Below are 17,465 nucleotides of genomic sequence, written 5' to 3'. Positions count from 1 at the left end.
GTGCAAACTGGGGGGTGCACCCCCTTGGGGGGCGCAAGATTGTTTAGGGGGGCGCAGGCGGCGTGCAGCAACCCTGGGGGCGGGCAGATGCTGTGCGCAGGCTTGCAAGAAGCTCAAGCTCCAGGCTGCTGCTTCTCTGTGCTGTGGCTTGCTGCGGGGGCGGGGCCCTGCTGCGGGGGCGGGGCCTTCACTGCACACAGACATCCCCTCTTCCTCCTGTCAGTTTTCCCTCCCCAGTTTGCATCAGGACACGGGGGACCGGAGCATGCTTAGTACTCTCCCCCGCCCCCCCCCCCCCCAGGTGAAAGTGTGTGACTTTTATGATTGTATGTTGTGTGTGTTGTGTCTGTATTGGTTGTGATTGAGTATGTGTCTAAATATAGCATAGGTTGAACTTGATGGACGGAAGTCTTTTTTCAACCTCATCTACTATGTAACTATGTAACTATGTGTTTTATGATTGTGTGTGTTGTGATTGACTGTGTGTTGTCTGTGTGTTTTGTGATTGAGTGTGTGTGGGTATTGCGATGGAGTGTGTCTGTGTTGTGTCTGTGTGTTATGATTGTGTGTGTGTTGTGTCTGTGTTGGTTATGATTGAGTATGTGTGCTGTGTCTGTGTTGTGATTGTGTGTGGGTGTTGTGATTGAATGCAGCGGGGCGCAAACTGGGGGCGCACCCCCTTGAGGGGGCGCAAGATTATTTATGGGGGGCGCAGGCGGCGTGTGGCGAAACCTGGTGTGCGTGGGCTGGCTGACGCTGTGCGCGGGCGGCCAACAAGATGTGCGCGGGCGGCCAAACAGTATAGTGCAGGTGGCGGCCACGTGATGGTTTGTGAACGCGCGCACGCGCGGGGGCTTCGGAGGTACAGAGGAGGAGCACGCCCCAGCGCTGTGATGTCAAACGCCCCTCTTTCCGGTGTCTGCCCTGCAATAGCGCTGTGGTCCTGCTCTCCTCCGCTGGCAACCTGCTTCGCCGCGATCCTCTGCAAGTGGAAGGGTCGGCTGCCACTAAATCAAACATACTATGAATGTACAGAAATAATTAAAAACAAAAAAGTGAAAACACAACATTGAAAACGGAAATAAATAAATAATACATAACACTGTAGGAAGGAGTTTGGATGACACTGGGGACAGCGAGCCAAAGAGCAGGGAGAATAAAAAGGCAAATGGGAGAAGGAAAAAAGGGAGGGGAAGGAAAAAAAAAAGTGGGTGGTTAGGAGGGAGAGAGGGAAGGGGAGGTAGCAAAGATGTGGATGAATGCCCCCCCCAAAAATGATTGCCTTTGTGCACGTGCACTCTCCCAAGCTTGGTGCTTGGGGAGACAAACAAAATTGACTTTGAAACACTGCTCAGCAACAGTCAATGCACACACGCACACACACACAAAAATAGCCCCTATCCACACACCCCCGTGGACGCAGCCTAATTTTGCTCCTCAGGTGCCAACAACAAGTCAGGTTTTAAGCTTATTCCTGCTTCAGCACAGGTGGCTCACTCAATAACTGAGCCACTGATTGAGCCACCTGTGCTGAATCAGGGATATCCTTAAACCCTGACTTGTTGGTGGCCCTTGAGGACTGAAATTGGCCACCCCTGCCTTAGAGAATGATGTAGTTAGCACGTCATGTGGCCCCCAGAGTGCTAGACCCCGCGACGTAGTGACTATGCCCTGGGTGTTGCAGCTGAATGCTTGCCTATTAACAATAGTTAATCACTTGCTAATCCGAGTGCCGACCCACTCGGGATCCTAGGGGTTTATCCAGGAGAAGAGAAGTCCAAAAGAAGTGTATCGGCTCGGCAATAACTGACCCAACCAGGATCTGTCTCCGTTTTAGAACTTTATTTCTGTTCTACAAGCACAGGAATAACAGCAGGATGAAGAACTGCTAGCAAACAAGTGATCACAAACAATCGCCTTTATGCACTTGAGTCATTAATATTCATTATTACGTAATGTCAGTCATATTGGTCCCAATCCTCTTGAGCAGTATTAAGTTGTCACCAGTTTTTATGAGTTCATTCTTTAAACACTTCTCTTTGTTATTGTAACGTTACTGCCTATCTGGTCCTTGAGTTGCTGCTCTCCCATCCGCATTCCATATTTATAATGAAATATGTTATCAGCTAAGCTAGGGGCCCTACTGAAGTGAAAATCTAAGGCTGGTTAGAAGTAAAACAAAGGCAGTATAGTCACTGTGTGCTCATGTTAACACTCTCCTATTCACACTGGGGTACTCAAAGGGATAAGGAAAGAGAAGTATAAAGAACAGTATTTGATTAAAGGTTGTGAACAATTCTGTCTTGTAACCTTACAGCAGCAGTTCCACCTAGCATTTGTTTTACACCAGGATGGAATGCAGGGCTTACCTAGAGCTGAAACACACTATTTTCATCCACAGGGCTCCCCTGGTTCCCAAGATCATTACCGGTAAAAGTAGCACATTCTAGTTCCCTTCAGGGGAAACAAAATGGCGGTGTAAATCTCCCCACGTCACGCAAACCGTATGACACAGGGATGTAAATGCTAAGTACGGGTGCTACTTTTACCGGTCAGTATCTGAGGCACCAGGGGGTCTCTGGAGCTGAAAATACAGTTCGCTCCCCTGGGGGACTGCTGCTTTAATTTCTTTAATGACAGATATGATTAAAACCTGACCAGTTGGTGGCCCTTGAGGACTGGAGTTGGCCTCCCCTGCCCTACTGAATCTACTCGGTGAGTTCCCTTCTTTCCGAGATGCTTACACCTGAAGGGGCTGCCGGTCGCAGCTCTGACTAGGCACAGGAAACGTCTGTTTGAAGGTCAGCTCTGGAAATAGGTGCTCTCAGGGAGGAAATAATGTTTTTTAGAGGCAAAACTCTTTTTATTTTAACAACCGAGTCCCGTAGATAGAATTTGTGGAACTACCCGACAGTGATTCAAGAAACCAACAAGCATACTAATCTACACGTTTCTTTTTTTACAATTGATATGGCTTTGTGATCATTATCAACCATTAATAGGAAAACATCAAATAAGTTTCTCTTCCATACTTAGTGACTTTTCTGTCACTTTTTTTACTCGCCATAACTCTCTTTGTGCCTGGTTGTAACCACCCCCAGCCTCACATTGCAAAGCCAGTATAGCTATCCTCGCACTGATGAGACACATGTATCTGTGATTTGTGAGTAGGGTTACTGGCTCTGGAATTCATTAACCCACGCTGAGCTGAAAAGCTGTTATACGGCAGGCGTAAACTTATAGAGGTCCATGTTAAACTGGACAAGAAGCAAAGAGTGACACACTGTGAGTTCTCATTTGCATGTCATTACCCAGAATCCCTGGCTGCAGTGGAAGCACTGTATGCTAAGAGATAATGGGGAAAGGCAGGGTTGCAGACTTGTCTGAGATGTGAATGTGCTCACAACGTGGGATTTTTATTTGCCGTACTCTGTGGTGTGGAGGGTTTTGTCATTTTTTTTTTTACTCACCATAACCTTTGTGTCTCCTTAGTTAAAAGAAGATGAAATAGCGACGATTTCACAGTCCACTCTTAAAGGGCTTGAGTATCTTCATTTTATGAGAAAAATACACAGAGATATCAAGGCTGGAAATATTTTATTAAATTCGGAAGGAAACGTAAAACTTGCAGATTTCGGTGTAGCAGGCCAGCTGACGGTAAGTACAATTCTTCCTGTTACTCCACAAGCTGACAATTGGTTCCCTAAAAATTCTGGGACAAAAAAAAGAATCGGGGCTATATTATTTGACATTTTGAGACTCGAAAACTGGATTTCCCAAAACTGTTTTTAACACTGACAAGACTGTAATAATGGTATTTGGGACCAAGACTAAATTTGTAAAGCTTCCAGTGACTGAGCTCCCGATTAGAACTAATGCTAACACCACCCTAACCCCTGTCACTAGTTTTAAATACCTGGGCTTATGGTTTGACTCCCACTTAACATTCGGAATGCACATTGATACCCTGACAACCAAGTCCTATGCCAAACTAGGGGTACTTTACAGTAACAAATCCTCCCTAAGTCTCCTGGTCAGAAAGCGTATCGCACAGCAGATGCTAATGCCAATTATTGACTATGGAGACATAGTATATGGCTCGGCACCTCAAACCCACCTTAGCAAACTTGACACCCTCTACAATTCAATTTGTCATTTTGTTCTCCAATGCAACTACAACACACATCACGACGAAATGCTCAAAGAACTAGATTGGTCATCACTAGAATCTAGGCGCAAAGTTCACCTTTCCTGTCTTGCCTTTAAATTCTTCATGGGCAAGCTACCCAGGTATCTGAACATGCTCCTCACCCATACCACTTGCAGCACTTATCACCTGAGATCAGACTCCAAAAGACTGTTCATGGTCCCAAGGCTCAACAAAGTATCCGGCCGTTCCTCCTTCTCCTACCGTGCACCCCAAAACTGGAACAACCTACCAGAGACTCTCACATACACCACCAGTTTAAGTTCTTTCAAATCTAAGGCTGTCTCACATTTTAATCTGGTCTGTAACTGTTTCATACGCCCATAATATATATTTTCTTTAACTGTGCACGCAATGTCTTGTATATAATGTATACCCTGTTCATTTATGTAACTGTATTTGTAACCATGTATTATTTGTCTTACTCTGTGCCCAGGACATACTTGAAAACGAGAGGTAACTCTCAATGTATTACTTCCTGGTAAAATATTTTATAAATAAATATATTTACTAAGAAGGGCTACTGCATAAGACGCCTTCCGTGCTGAAAGACACCTTATCGGCCTATTCAACGGAACATTTACTAAGCCGTGTTAGCTGTCTGAGGGGATATGATAACTATATACAAATATATTCATGGAGACCAGTACTTTTAACACTTTTTTTTTTTTTTTTTATTAAATTTTTTATTGAGCATTTTTTATACATACAAAATAAGGTAAACAAAATATACAACACAAAAAGGGGGGATACAATAATACAAATGAAGTGGTTGTGGAACAATAAAGGAGAGGGAGATCAGGGAGGGGGGGGGGGGAGGGTAGCATTTGTAAAGATATAGCTTTTAACACCTTTTTACCTTCCGGGATCAATTTATTAGGCAGGACAGGGTAGGGGAATAAAATGGGGTTTATTCTGGTAAAACCAGCAGACATACAATGAAATTCAAGTATTACACACTTAACTGGGGGTCTAGGGGGAGTCTCTAGCCTCGCTAGGTGCAGGGCGCCTGCTTCAGGTAGGCTTACCCTTTCCGCTCCACGTCCAGGAACACCACAGTACTTTCTCCGGGATAAATACCTGGCATTCCCCGTTGGCCAGATCCTCGTTGGTTATTAGAACTTGGCCGCGACTGTAGAACTTGTCCTCAGCTAAGCCAGGCTTTTCCGGAAACTCCGTGCTGAGTACTTTGCTATTCCGAGCAAAGCACTTTTGAAAATCCCACCAGCGCTTCACCAGACTAAGTCCCCGGGCAGTCCCCTTATATAGACCTCGCTGTCCTATGTTTAACATGGAAGGGACTGGCGACCAATCGGAGAACAAATCCTAACTGCAACAGCCAATCACATGGAGGCTCGTCTTGCTGCATGCGTCAGAGGAAGGGGGTTGTCGAGGGGTTCAGGAAGCCGTCGAGCGGAAAATTCGAACTGGCCAATGGGAACCGTGCCTACAAGCAACGGTTTCCCCTTGCCAGCCACATACCTCCTGCTGGGTAGGCTTCAAAGGGTCTGGGAGATCAGAGTCTCCCCTCGGGGAGTCTTTGTCTCTAGACCTGTTACTCAGCCCTTCCCCGCTCACCAAACGGCCCAACACCTCTCGACCCATCCTCCCTTTTCATCCATCATCTCTATGCAGACAGCCTGGCTAATCGAATTACCAGGGCTGCCCTCATCGAGATGAATACACATTTAAAAAGTACATTTCTTTTCTATAACTTGGGCTCGGGAATTTGAGCCCTAAAGCTTGGCCTCAGCCAAATTTTAAAATTAAGTTTTGAGAACTTACTGTCGGGGAAAACAATATTTTATTTGGGAAACATAGGGGCATTATAGTGCATACGCGTACCCGCAAATCAGATGCGATTTGTGGGTACAATTATGGGACAACTGGTAATGTTGCCCCAAAACATTTTACACACGTTTTAATACTTTTTGACCCCCCCCACCACCCCAGTATCCACACCTTGTCTTATAGTGCTGATAAGCCACCGGAGACACACGGTTTTTAGGGGTAACCAGCCGGGCTTCACCTTTATTATGAAGGCTGGCTACCCCCACCATCACAGTGGTCAATACAAGGAGCTTTCAAAAGAATTATTCATCCCACGGGCAGTACAAAGGACTCGGGCCATCCCTTTAGGTTGGAAAAAAGAAGATTTCACCAGCAACAAAGGAAAGGGTTCTTTACAGTAAGGGCAGTTAAAATGTGGAATTCATTACTCATGGAGACTGTGATGGCACATACAATAGATTTGTTCAAAAACAGGTTGGACATCTTTTTAGAAAGGAAAGGTATACAGGGATATACCAAATAACTAAACACGTGAAGGATGTTCATCCAGGGAGTAAACTGATTTGTCATTATTTGGAGTCAGGAAGGAATTCTCACCCGTTGAGAAAGCATTTAATAATATTTCACTGGGTTATTTCTGTTTGCCTTTTTTTCTGGATCCAAATACTGTAAGTACAAATATAGGATAAGGATCTGTCTACATTTAACATACTGTAGGTTGAACTTGATGGACATATGTCTTTTATCAACCTCATCTACTGTGTAATTATGTGACTATCTAACTCCATAACACCGTACTGTTCATTCACTTTTATCAAGCTGTGCTGGAAGGTGTCTTATGGAGTAGCACTGCTTAGTAAATAGGGCCCTTAATATTTGCTGGACTCTGGGGCTCCAGGAATTGGGTCTTCTGTGAAAAATATACATTTAGAAGCACAGGATGCTTCATTAGGCAATACATACTTAGCAGATGTTAAAGGTTCATTGGACCTGTTAGAGGGTTCTTCGGTGCTGTTATTGCACATGAGTTTAGTTTAAAAAGCGATCGTACAACAACAAAGACAAAATTCCATGTCGGTCCATTAAAAGTAGCAAATTATCGCATTTTATACTACGCCATAAAATAACCGTTCTGTTGATAACGGGTCCAGTAGTTAACAGGTTAAACATAAAAAACAAAAATGGCATATTATTACTATCATTGCTTTGTAAATCGCCAACATATTCTGCAGCGCTGTATAAGGTGGGGGGGGGGGGGGAGGAGGGACAGAGATTTACATACAGTAGTGTTGCTTACAAATAAGGACAAACAAGCACAAACCGATACCAATAGGTAATGAAGGACCTTCTCTTGAGAGCTTACAGTTAAAGTAATTCATAGACTTAAAGCAGGACCTCTCCCCCTTCCCTCAAAAGTAGTTTTTATTAACCTTATATGAACCAGGAAGCTGTACCCCGGCACTCAAAGCTAAGGGACTCGCCAATTACTGAGACTCATTTTAATTTTTTTAACCTTTGCTGGTACTTGCAAGGAAAAACAAAGATGGCTGCTGGGTCACCCAGTTGGGAGTGGCAATGTCATCTTATGATGTCATGGCTTTCAATTGGCCGCCAGAGTGAAGCCGACCCCAGTATCCATAATGTTTTTCCCAGACAATAATGCTTGTAAGGGAATTTCATAATGACATCTCTCAGAAACCAGAGGGTCCTGTTGCTTGGAGTCCACGGAACACCCTTGTTTTAAAAGGTTGAAAAATATATACAACAGACGACAGAGAAGCCCAATGCTACATCCAACATGACAAAAATACACAGTAAAATACTTATATATTCTCTTGAAAAAGGGTCATTTAGTTTAACTCTTTGGCCAAAGGGTTGTAAGCTTGCGAGCCACGACAAGGCAGACCCTGTTCGCAAGTCCTAACACTACCAGATAAAATACTAATATACCTCTACTAGGATTAAAATTCTCATTTACCTCTATTAGGAGGGAGAAAGACCACATTGGATCTATGTCCAGTAGAATGAAAGGACCTACCAACTTGGGAAGTGGGGAAGGGCGGGCTTAAAACCTGGGAAGGAGGAGCCACTAACCTCCAGCAGCTGAGAATAGGTTAACAAAACACACAAAACCCCAGCATGCCCTGAAAAATATATACATAATATATATATGATACACAACCACAAAAAAAGGGCTCTGCTCAAAACTATCCTAATTATATCGGAAGTTTAACAAGACCAATATTACCGTCGGATTCCAGCCAGAATAGAAATGTAAATATGTATATAAAGAGATGAGACAAAAGGAAGGTACACTAGATCTTGCCATAGAAAAATGTTTATTTATATTACTATTAAAAGTACTTAATTTATAAATAGTATATTCCTCTATCAATATGGCTTAATCAAAATGTCGCAGGCAGTGGCAAGAGACAATCACTAAAATGGTAATGTTACCATACTGATGTTTCTCAGATAATCTGCCAGAATATAAAATAGCCCTCCACCCCTTTCACAATATATGTACCAGTGTCCATAATACACCTAGAACACCATGCAGGTAAGTCCACCTGCTCTTCATATCCCCATGAGATCAAAAACTAGCATAAATTGACCAAATAAGAGGTACATTTATGTAAGTTTTTTTTAGAACTTCAATACACGTGTAAACTCATCCCCCATTTTTCCTCTGAATGAATCCATAAATTCGCAAGGACAGCTGTTGACCTGTGGCTGGTTCTGGTTCAGCACTCCAGTTCCCATGTGCTGTACGCCAGTGCCTCGCCCTGTGTGCTTATATTATTATGTTGTTTTCGGTATCCGCCATTTTCCCAGTAACATGAACTCATCTCCTGTTGGATGGAATGGTGAACCATATCAAGTATCATCTAGAAGCCTCACGGATCTTTGGTAGGCAATTAATCACGCCCACATGGTTCCACTAAATCAACCAGTTTTTCTTCTCCATATGACACACACGGTTCATTACATGTGCATTCCGTGCTCATATTGTGCACATATTTGTTGATACAGGAAGGTTTCGGCTCTAAACGTTTGTGACGGTAACTTTGTGACAGGCTATTAATAATACACACCAAAAATATAACTGGGTTGAACTGAACGAGGCTTAGATATGATAAAATATAATTTATTCCTTGAAAAAGGTGAACACACGAGATTATACAAATAACAGACAAAATATAGGCACTTACTTAAGATGGAATGATGAAGCAGTCATAATTCTGGTCTGGCAGTTCATACAGCAATCTTGAATATCACAGAAGACACGAAAGACAATAGCCATATGCTGAGCCTGATTCTTATACAATTATTTCCCATTGAACACAACCTAAACCCAGCCCCTCTCATAAATCAGTGGTGAGGTTGACAGTTTTCCCCAGAGTAAAACTCCTCCCACCCAAGGACGTTTAAAAACTGCTTTACCTATCTAAATAACTTCAGTTCAGTAATACTTACTGGCACGCGAGACATATTAATACATTCCGGCACGCATGACGCTCCCAATGAGACTAAATATTACCGTGTAATACTAAAATTAAGAGAGATATTAATATCTGTCTCTTACTACCTGCTAGACATCATGTGTCTGTAAAACTTATGTGCGAATCAATCCCACGAATACACATATGTAGCTTTTAGCACGTTCAGCCGAGGACATCTCATAATATTCTTATATTTAATAAGGTCACTCATTCTGATATCTCCTTGGGTAACCGCACCCCTGGCCCCCATAACCCCTTGTCAATAAATCCTTTGAAGCAGGGACTCGTGTGTAGAGAACATTTATCACAGGTGCTAGATTTCACACCCAATGCTCCAGACATGGGCCTAGCTGTCTCTACCAGCAATATACCCTTGGTCTGCCAATTAGGTATTAACATACTGTACACTACACCCCCTCTGTACTTTTCACACCCAACTTCAATCAAGCCTTTTGAAGCCCAGATATTTCTGAAAAGACACTACACATATTTGTATTTTCCTAAACTGTAGCTCATTAACCCCTTAAGCCCCAGTGTGTGTGTGGTGCAGACACTGGCACAGAAACAATACATTTATACAGGGGAATAAACAGTTGGATGGCTGAAGCAAGGCAAAAACACATTACTGGACCCCAGTCCAGTTAACCCCTTGCTTCCCAGGCGAGAGTAGAGGGTGGCCAAATGGGGTGTAACCCCTTTAATCCCGGGCCAAATGCTCTCTCTCATGACAACGTTGATGTACGTTTCGCGTCCCAGGCACGGAGGCTTCTCCAGGACTAACTCAAGAATGCGTACTTATATATATGGTGCTACAAACTGAAAGTAGCAAAGCGAAATATCAAAAGACATTAATACAATTCTAACTCTACATACCATCTCAATAATTAACTTTAAAAACAAATGTAAACTACAAAAACACAAAGGGGCTAGATGGCTCTCTCAGAAAACATTCATATTTAATTTCTTAATTAAGACCCAATGACACACGGCTGCCAAACCAATGGATTTACGTGGCTTCTCTGTAAGAGTAGCATGTCCATGTAAACTTTTCGCAAGCCTACACATCGGAATTCCCTCACAGAACGTTACATGCCCATTAAAGTGCATCTCTACACTATTTGTTTCAACAATGTTTAGTATATAATATGCATGCTTCTTCTTAGTTCCCTTTTGGTCTTTTCAACATAAATCTCAGGAGAACAATATTTAATCATGTGAACTTCTCCAATACTTTTTGCAGTTTATAAAACTATTCATTTTATAATTGGTCAAAAATGTAGAATCCGAAATCCGACGTGTATTAAAGTTCTAAAAACTTGATATCAACTTACCTCTGCTTTGGTTGATTTTATGCTATTGTTTTGATCTTATGGTGATAGGGAGAGCGGATGGACTTACCTGCATGGTATTCTAGGTGTATAATGGCCACTAGTGCTCTTTTATGTATATTGTGCATATATTGTGTGGGGGGTTGATCCTTTTTACAACGGGTGGGTATAGTTACTGTATATTCTGGCGGATTATCTGAGAAAGATCTGTATGGTAACGTTACCATTTGAGTGATTGCATTGACACAGGCAGTGGCAAGTGACCTTGGCCTAAGCCATATTGATAAAAAAAAATTATACGATATATAAATGGTGTACTTTTAATAATATACATAAACATCTCTTTGTAACAGAAGTTCTAGTGCTCTCTATACTATAAACATACAGTAATAACTGAATAATGCATAGCGGCAAACTCAGTGTTTACAACTCAACATTAATGGAAGAGCCCACAAGTTGTAAACTATGCCAACGGCTGCCGGTTTGTTCAGATGTATGGTAAATGTTCTAGATCCTTGAAAGAGCCCATGAAAGGCTAGCTGTAAATACTTCATCTGACAATGCTTAGCTAATTTACATTGGTTGCAAAGCATTTACTTAGTCTTTTCAATACTTAGTGTTTCCCTTGAGCAATCACAATTATGCAGAAAACATGGCCAAACAATTAAGACATTCTATACACATTTGAAAGAAATTCACAATTAATTGACATTGGCAAAATTCCCAACTATTTCTTATTCACGTTCTCAAGTATTTGGTATCTAACTACTGTATAGCCTCAGCAGAATTACATATAGCTGAGAATGAGAATATCCAAATTGAACTAAAGAATTGTAGTTTATTAAAAAAAAAAACAAGTTTAAAAAAAATGTGTTGCTCATCTTAAAGTGCGTTCTTCTGCCTTATGTTTGCACAGAGAAGCTACATTAAATGTCACCTTCATGTACTCGTTTGTTATTGTATTACCATGGCTTATTTTTCCATTCTTTTTAGGATACAATGGCAAAGCGAAACACTGTGATAGGGACTCCATTTTGGATGGCTCCAGAAGTAATACAGGAGATTGGATATAACTGTGTCGCAGACATTTGGTCACTTGGTATAACCGCGATAGAAATGGCCGAAGGAAAGCCTCCATACGCCGATATTCATCCAATGAGGGTAAGAAATAGAAATATCTACTACTTCTAGTACTTATCTAAAGGAGTGGCTGTCATGTTGTACTATTGACTAAATAGGGAGAAGACAGCCATTGCCTTCTTGTAAAAGCGAAACATATGCAGGAATAATATGTATATCTACAAGTCATCTGCTCCATAATACAAGTATCATTTCAAACACTCTCACTTATAGTATTAGTAACGGAAATGTAGCAACACATCATGCGATAACGTTTTAATGGACAAACACAATTTGGTATTGAGTTTTTAGAAGCCAGCAGTCTTCCCTTGACGAGGACAAGGATAACGTCCATATACTTCATTATTGTTAACACTTTGGGGGAACGTTTCATGGGTAGAACAGCAGATGCAGCGTGGTGAATGCCTATCTCGGTCATAAGCCATAAAAGACAGTAGGAATAATTAAGGGAATTCAAACATGCTTGGGATCGACACGAGGCGATCCTAAATGGGGAAGACCCAAAGGAGCAAATAGAGTCGTGAGGTTTCACAACTGATCGGAGAATGGCCAGACTACGTGCACCAAGTGCTTCTTATCTGCCGCAATCTTCTATAAACTCTGTGCCAAGGGCATACTTGAAAACGAGAGGTAACTCTCAATGTAATACTTCCTTGGAAAACATTTTTATAAAAAAAAAAAAAACATTTCTACAATATAATACTTTCCTCTATAGTGCTACCAGTGTACTCAACGATGTACAAGGTGGGGGGGAGGGGGGTGACATCTGATGTAGGGGCTTCACCCTGAATCGTTATGCCGGTCCTCACCCCGAGTTGCAATGTATTATTATTGTAGGAGATCCAATGTGAAGAGAAAAAAACGGAGCACAGAAGCAAGCAGGAACAGGTAACAAGGAGGGCTTTAATACTGGAACTTGGTTTAAAAGCAATTTAATGAAAAAGACAGCATGGCATACAGGAAGTAGAGCATTTTAACGCGTTTCACGCCTAGTTTGGCTCTTCGTCAGAGTGAAACGCGTTAGTGCTCTATCTCCTGTATGGCATGCTGTCTTTTTCATTAAATTGCTTTTAAACCAAGTTCCAGTATTGTAGCCCTCCTTGTTACCTGTTCCAGCTTGCTGCTGTGCTCCGTTTTTTCCTCTTCACATTGGTTCTCCTGCAGTCTGTTCATTAGGGGAAGCACGCCTATGAGGAAGGATTACCACTCACCGTGAGTACTACATCTCAATTATTCATATAGCTGTGAGTACAGTTTGTTCTACAGTGCTGGACATTCAGTATCATTTATTGTGCTGGGTAATTATAGCTCTAGGGAGGGTGTCCTATTTGGAAGAGAACCAGTTAAGGGCTGCAATTCACAGTCACTACCTGCATTATCAACCAGGACATTTATTCCTTTATCCTCCCATACTTTGAGCATTTCTTGCTAATATGTACCAGACACTTTTGATATTATGAGTATCCTTTCTTCAAGCAAGATCCACATTGTTTCAACATATACATATTGGAATTTTTCATTATATATTGGTAGCACCGATTTATAGAACATTGTTCTTTTTTCTCTGTATTGTTATTGTAGCTTCTTGTCTGTTGCCTATTAATCCCTCTCTCTTTGAATACATTATCGTGCTTGGTAGTCTGGTGTGGTATCTTCTTTGCCTTGTTTGTATCTTTTCTAGGCAGTCTAGGTTTCTCCACCTGAGACACTTGCACCGACTTGTGTTATATTTGAATTTCACGATTATATGTAGATTTGCAGTATCAAAATAAATGTGTACTTCATTCTTTTTATATGCGAGTGTTGGAAACGTTGGCCATTGTTCGCCAAATTTATTTAGCAACATTTTATTTTATTTTTTTAAGGATTAGGTTCATGACTCCAGTTAAGAAATTCCCAGTTGGTAGTTTTTGAGGTTTTCCCCCAAATTTGCAAACTTGTGCAAAGGCTTAATTCATCGCTAGTAAAGATATAGGCCCATGTTTACTAAGCAGCGCTACAGCATGCCATATGACCCCCATATGGCCCGTCCACTTGAATGTGTCGCTAGGTATCTTCCTTGGTCGGAAGGTATCTCGTGGCATAGATCAGCTTAGGGCAGGGCTGCCAACTAGTGGGGGGGAGGGGTGTAAAGGGGGGGAAAGGAGGAGGGGGGTAAAGGGGATGAAGGGGAGGGGGGAAAGGGAGGAGGTGGGGAGGGGGGAGGTGGGGCGGGGGGGAGGAGGTGGAGTGTAAGGACATCTGTCCTGGGCCCTCCTCCTGCACTGGATTCGGTCTGGACAGGGTAGAGGGGGGAAAATGAGAGGGGTGTGGAGGAGAATGAGAGGGAAGAGGAGGACTGACAGAGCGGGGACTCGTAGGGCTGTAGACAGTGGGGGAGCAGACCCCTCCACACAAACACACACACACACACAACAGCCCGGGGTCCAGGTGGAGACTTAAGTCCAGAGGATTTCCGGCTGAGGACGGTCACTTCAGACAGTATAGAGTAGAGTAGCCATTGGCCCATAATCATAATTTTTCATGAACAAAATATGCATTTTCACAAAGGTCCAGAAGAGGGAGACAATATATTACAATTCAAAGGCAAAATGCTATGGTTCCGTAGTATATAGATGTACAGCTGCTAATGTCAATGACTTGTGTCATTCTCCTTGCCTCCCCTTAGTCATGTGTTTTATCCTTCCATTAAAAGAATCTTGTAAAACAAGGTGCAATCCCTCTCCTAGCTGGTGACATTTGCATAATGTTATATAGCTTTTCCATTTTAGTGTTCAACTTAAGTTGTTGCTTTGTTAAAAAAGAGCAATTTGATATTTACTTTTAAAGTTAAAATGGTAGCATAAGTTATTTCCATATGCAATGCCAGTGTAACACCCTTGGAAATATATACAGCTAATATACACACTACCCCCTGGCTGGCTCCTCTCTGTGATGTACCTAGAATGTGACTCTTTGATGGACATGACCCCCAGCCAATGACATTTGACTCGTGATGGATGAAAAAGGGGGAGTCTTTAGGAGCACGAGGGCACAGAGCTGCTTTGACCCGGAGGGATTTCGAGGGTGATTTGTGGTGATCTGCTCACAAACTGGTTTTCAGGACAACTCTGCGGTGCTGGGTGACAAGATCACGAATCCTTCCACTAGTGGAGTAAGCGCAGAGCAGCAGCCTACCAGATAAAGGGAGTGTCACGGTAGCTTATGACAAGATATAATGAACACCAAATATCTGGGTTGAACTGAACGAGGCTTAGATATAATAAAATATAGTTTATTCCTTAAATAAGGTGAACACATCAATATAGTACAATTAACAGACAAGAAGATAACACTTACTTAGGGTTGGGGGATGGAGAAGTATCCTCTAGCAATTCTCCAGCAGCCCAGTGACATTCAAGGTGGAATCAGAAGCACAACTCCAGCAATCCAGTGACATTCAAGATGGTATCAGAAGCACAACTCCAGCACAACTAAAAACTGTAGGGTTGACACAGTTTATATACCTGTGCAACCCTATTCTTAACATTGAACACAGCCTATTGGTGAACAATTATCTGTATCTACTCTCTAATGTGGAGACACAGACTAACAGACTAACCCATGCCCTCAGGTAACAATTAGACTGGCAGAGTTTTGTTGATTGATTAATACTTAATCCCTAGACATTGGGTAACAATCAAGGCAGTTAACTTTGTGATTGCCGTGCTTAGGCTACTCAGCCGTCTGCCCTTCATGACCTATTAGCCTAGCAAATGGCGTCTGCATTTTCAGATCCAAAATAAAATACATATACACTTTAATATCTACACATATTAATAAGTTCCATTCTGGTGGGCTCAGTGGGTCGACCTTTGCCAGTTTTTAATGCCTACAGTGACTCCACATATTGGCCAAATATGAACTCTCTGCGACCTCCAGAACTGGAGATACAGAAATGCACTTAAAACATTAAAATACATGCTTATAATGAAACATGGGAACAGGGGAACATAAATTTTAAAGGTACTGCACCGACACACTTTATTCGAGCAAATACCCAGTATGTACCTGGCAGATACCTGGAATGCGCCGCTCCTCACCTCTGACAAGCCCCGTTGCGTTTGCCTTCCCAGCCTGGGTTCATGCCTGGCTGACGGGCGGTTGATCTGTTAAATGATAATGATTAGGATTTAATAGGCTGCAATGCTTCGCGTGTCTACCAGATGGCATAAATTCATGAATTGTAATGCAGTATATATATATATACTGTGCAGTATTGCAGCCAGCGGGAATAAAATGCTTCAATCCCTGCTTGAAAATACCTCAATGCACTCGGGCAGAAAACAGTCACGAACCTCAATACACCCGGGTATACCCGAATTCGTGGGACTAGCCGAGCTCGAATAAAGTGTGTCGCCAGTGTATAACAAGGTGCAAACCTCATCCCTGGGCCGCAGTCCAGTTAACCCCTTGTCTCTCTGGTGAGGTCAGGGGATGGCCATATGGGATGCAACTCCTTTAATACCGGGCCACCCCCTTTCTCCCTCTACAGGGAGGTGTGAGTACAGTAGTTGCAGAGGGGAGCCTCACAACAGAGAAAGGGAACCAAAGTCTTTGCAAAGACGCAGGCCGGCTACAGTTACACACTTTCCATAAGAGCTTCAACGGTGGGCCGGCACCAACACACGGGCCCCCTATAACACAGGAACGGTGGAATTGGGGAGAGACCTTGGTACACACCTGCACAGAGATTTATGTGAAGTGTACGGTGCCTTTTAGTGAATGATCCTCCCATTTGAGGATGACATCTGTGTATATGTATATCAATACAAAAGACACAGCGCACCGGAAGTGAATGGCAGATAATTGTAATTAAAAAAAAACACATATATAGTATAGGCTTACAATGAAAAAAGGCAACATATGTAAACAATACACAAAAAAATCAAAATAAATTTTATATAGCATACATACATTATATATATTTACTCATTTAAGTTTTGGTACCAATAGAGATCACGTTTTCCTTCTGGTTATCTGCATATGTGTATTATACATATACATACACATACTGTACTGTATATATTTATATATTATTTGTTGACCCTTTTTGTGTATTGTTTACATCTGATGCTTAATGGATGTGGGCTCTGGTTAATTGTTTAAGAGATACGAATATAAATATGCAAGAACCTGCCTTAGTTACGTTACCCTTGGATAAAGCACGTTGTACGTGCGAAACACGTTAAGGTCTCGTCAGTTTACGTCATACATTGTTACGCAAGAGAGTCCATACATCATCACGTGCAGACGCTAGTCAGCAGATCAGCTGTGTAGCCTCCATGGATCTAGTGCTGCGAGCTTCGAGTCCGGGGACCTGGTGCACTGAGTTCTAGCAGAATTACACCAACGGACCTTCTCAGATCACTGGGACATTGTGCAGCCTACTTTTACTTTTTTAATTGTAAGTCCATGCTATATATTTATGTGTTTTTATTACAATTATCTGCAATT

General features: G+C 42.3%; 1 protein-coding gene across 1 annotated transcript in view; it reads left to right on the top strand.

Annotated features, from left to right (window-relative positions):
- The first annotated feature begins 3,482 nt into the window (after window positions 1-3,482).
- The window catches only part of LOC142466939 (serine/threonine-protein kinase 4-like), a 100,677-nt gene continuing 86,694 nt past the window's right edge, over window positions 3,483-17,465 (top strand). Inside the window, exons 1-2 of the mRNA XM_075572593.1 lie at window positions 3,483-3,657; window positions 11,823-11,990. Coding sequence (XP_075428708.1) covers window positions 3,559-3,657; window positions 11,823-11,990 — 267 coding nt within the window. The 5' untranslated portion in view covers window positions 3,483-3,558. The remainder of the gene's footprint in view (window positions 3,658-11,822; window positions 11,991-17,465) is intronic.

The sequence above is a fragment of the Ascaphus truei genome, chromosome 15 (genome assembly GCF_040206685.1).
Source record: "Ascaphus truei isolate aAscTru1 chromosome 15, aAscTru1.hap1, whole genome shotgun sequence".
NCBI lineage: Eukaryota > Metazoa > Chordata > Amphibia > Anura > Ascaphidae > Ascaphus > Ascaphus truei.
The sequence above is the reverse complement of the archived record's forward strand: the minus strand, read 5'-3'. Positions and strand labels throughout refer to the sequence as shown.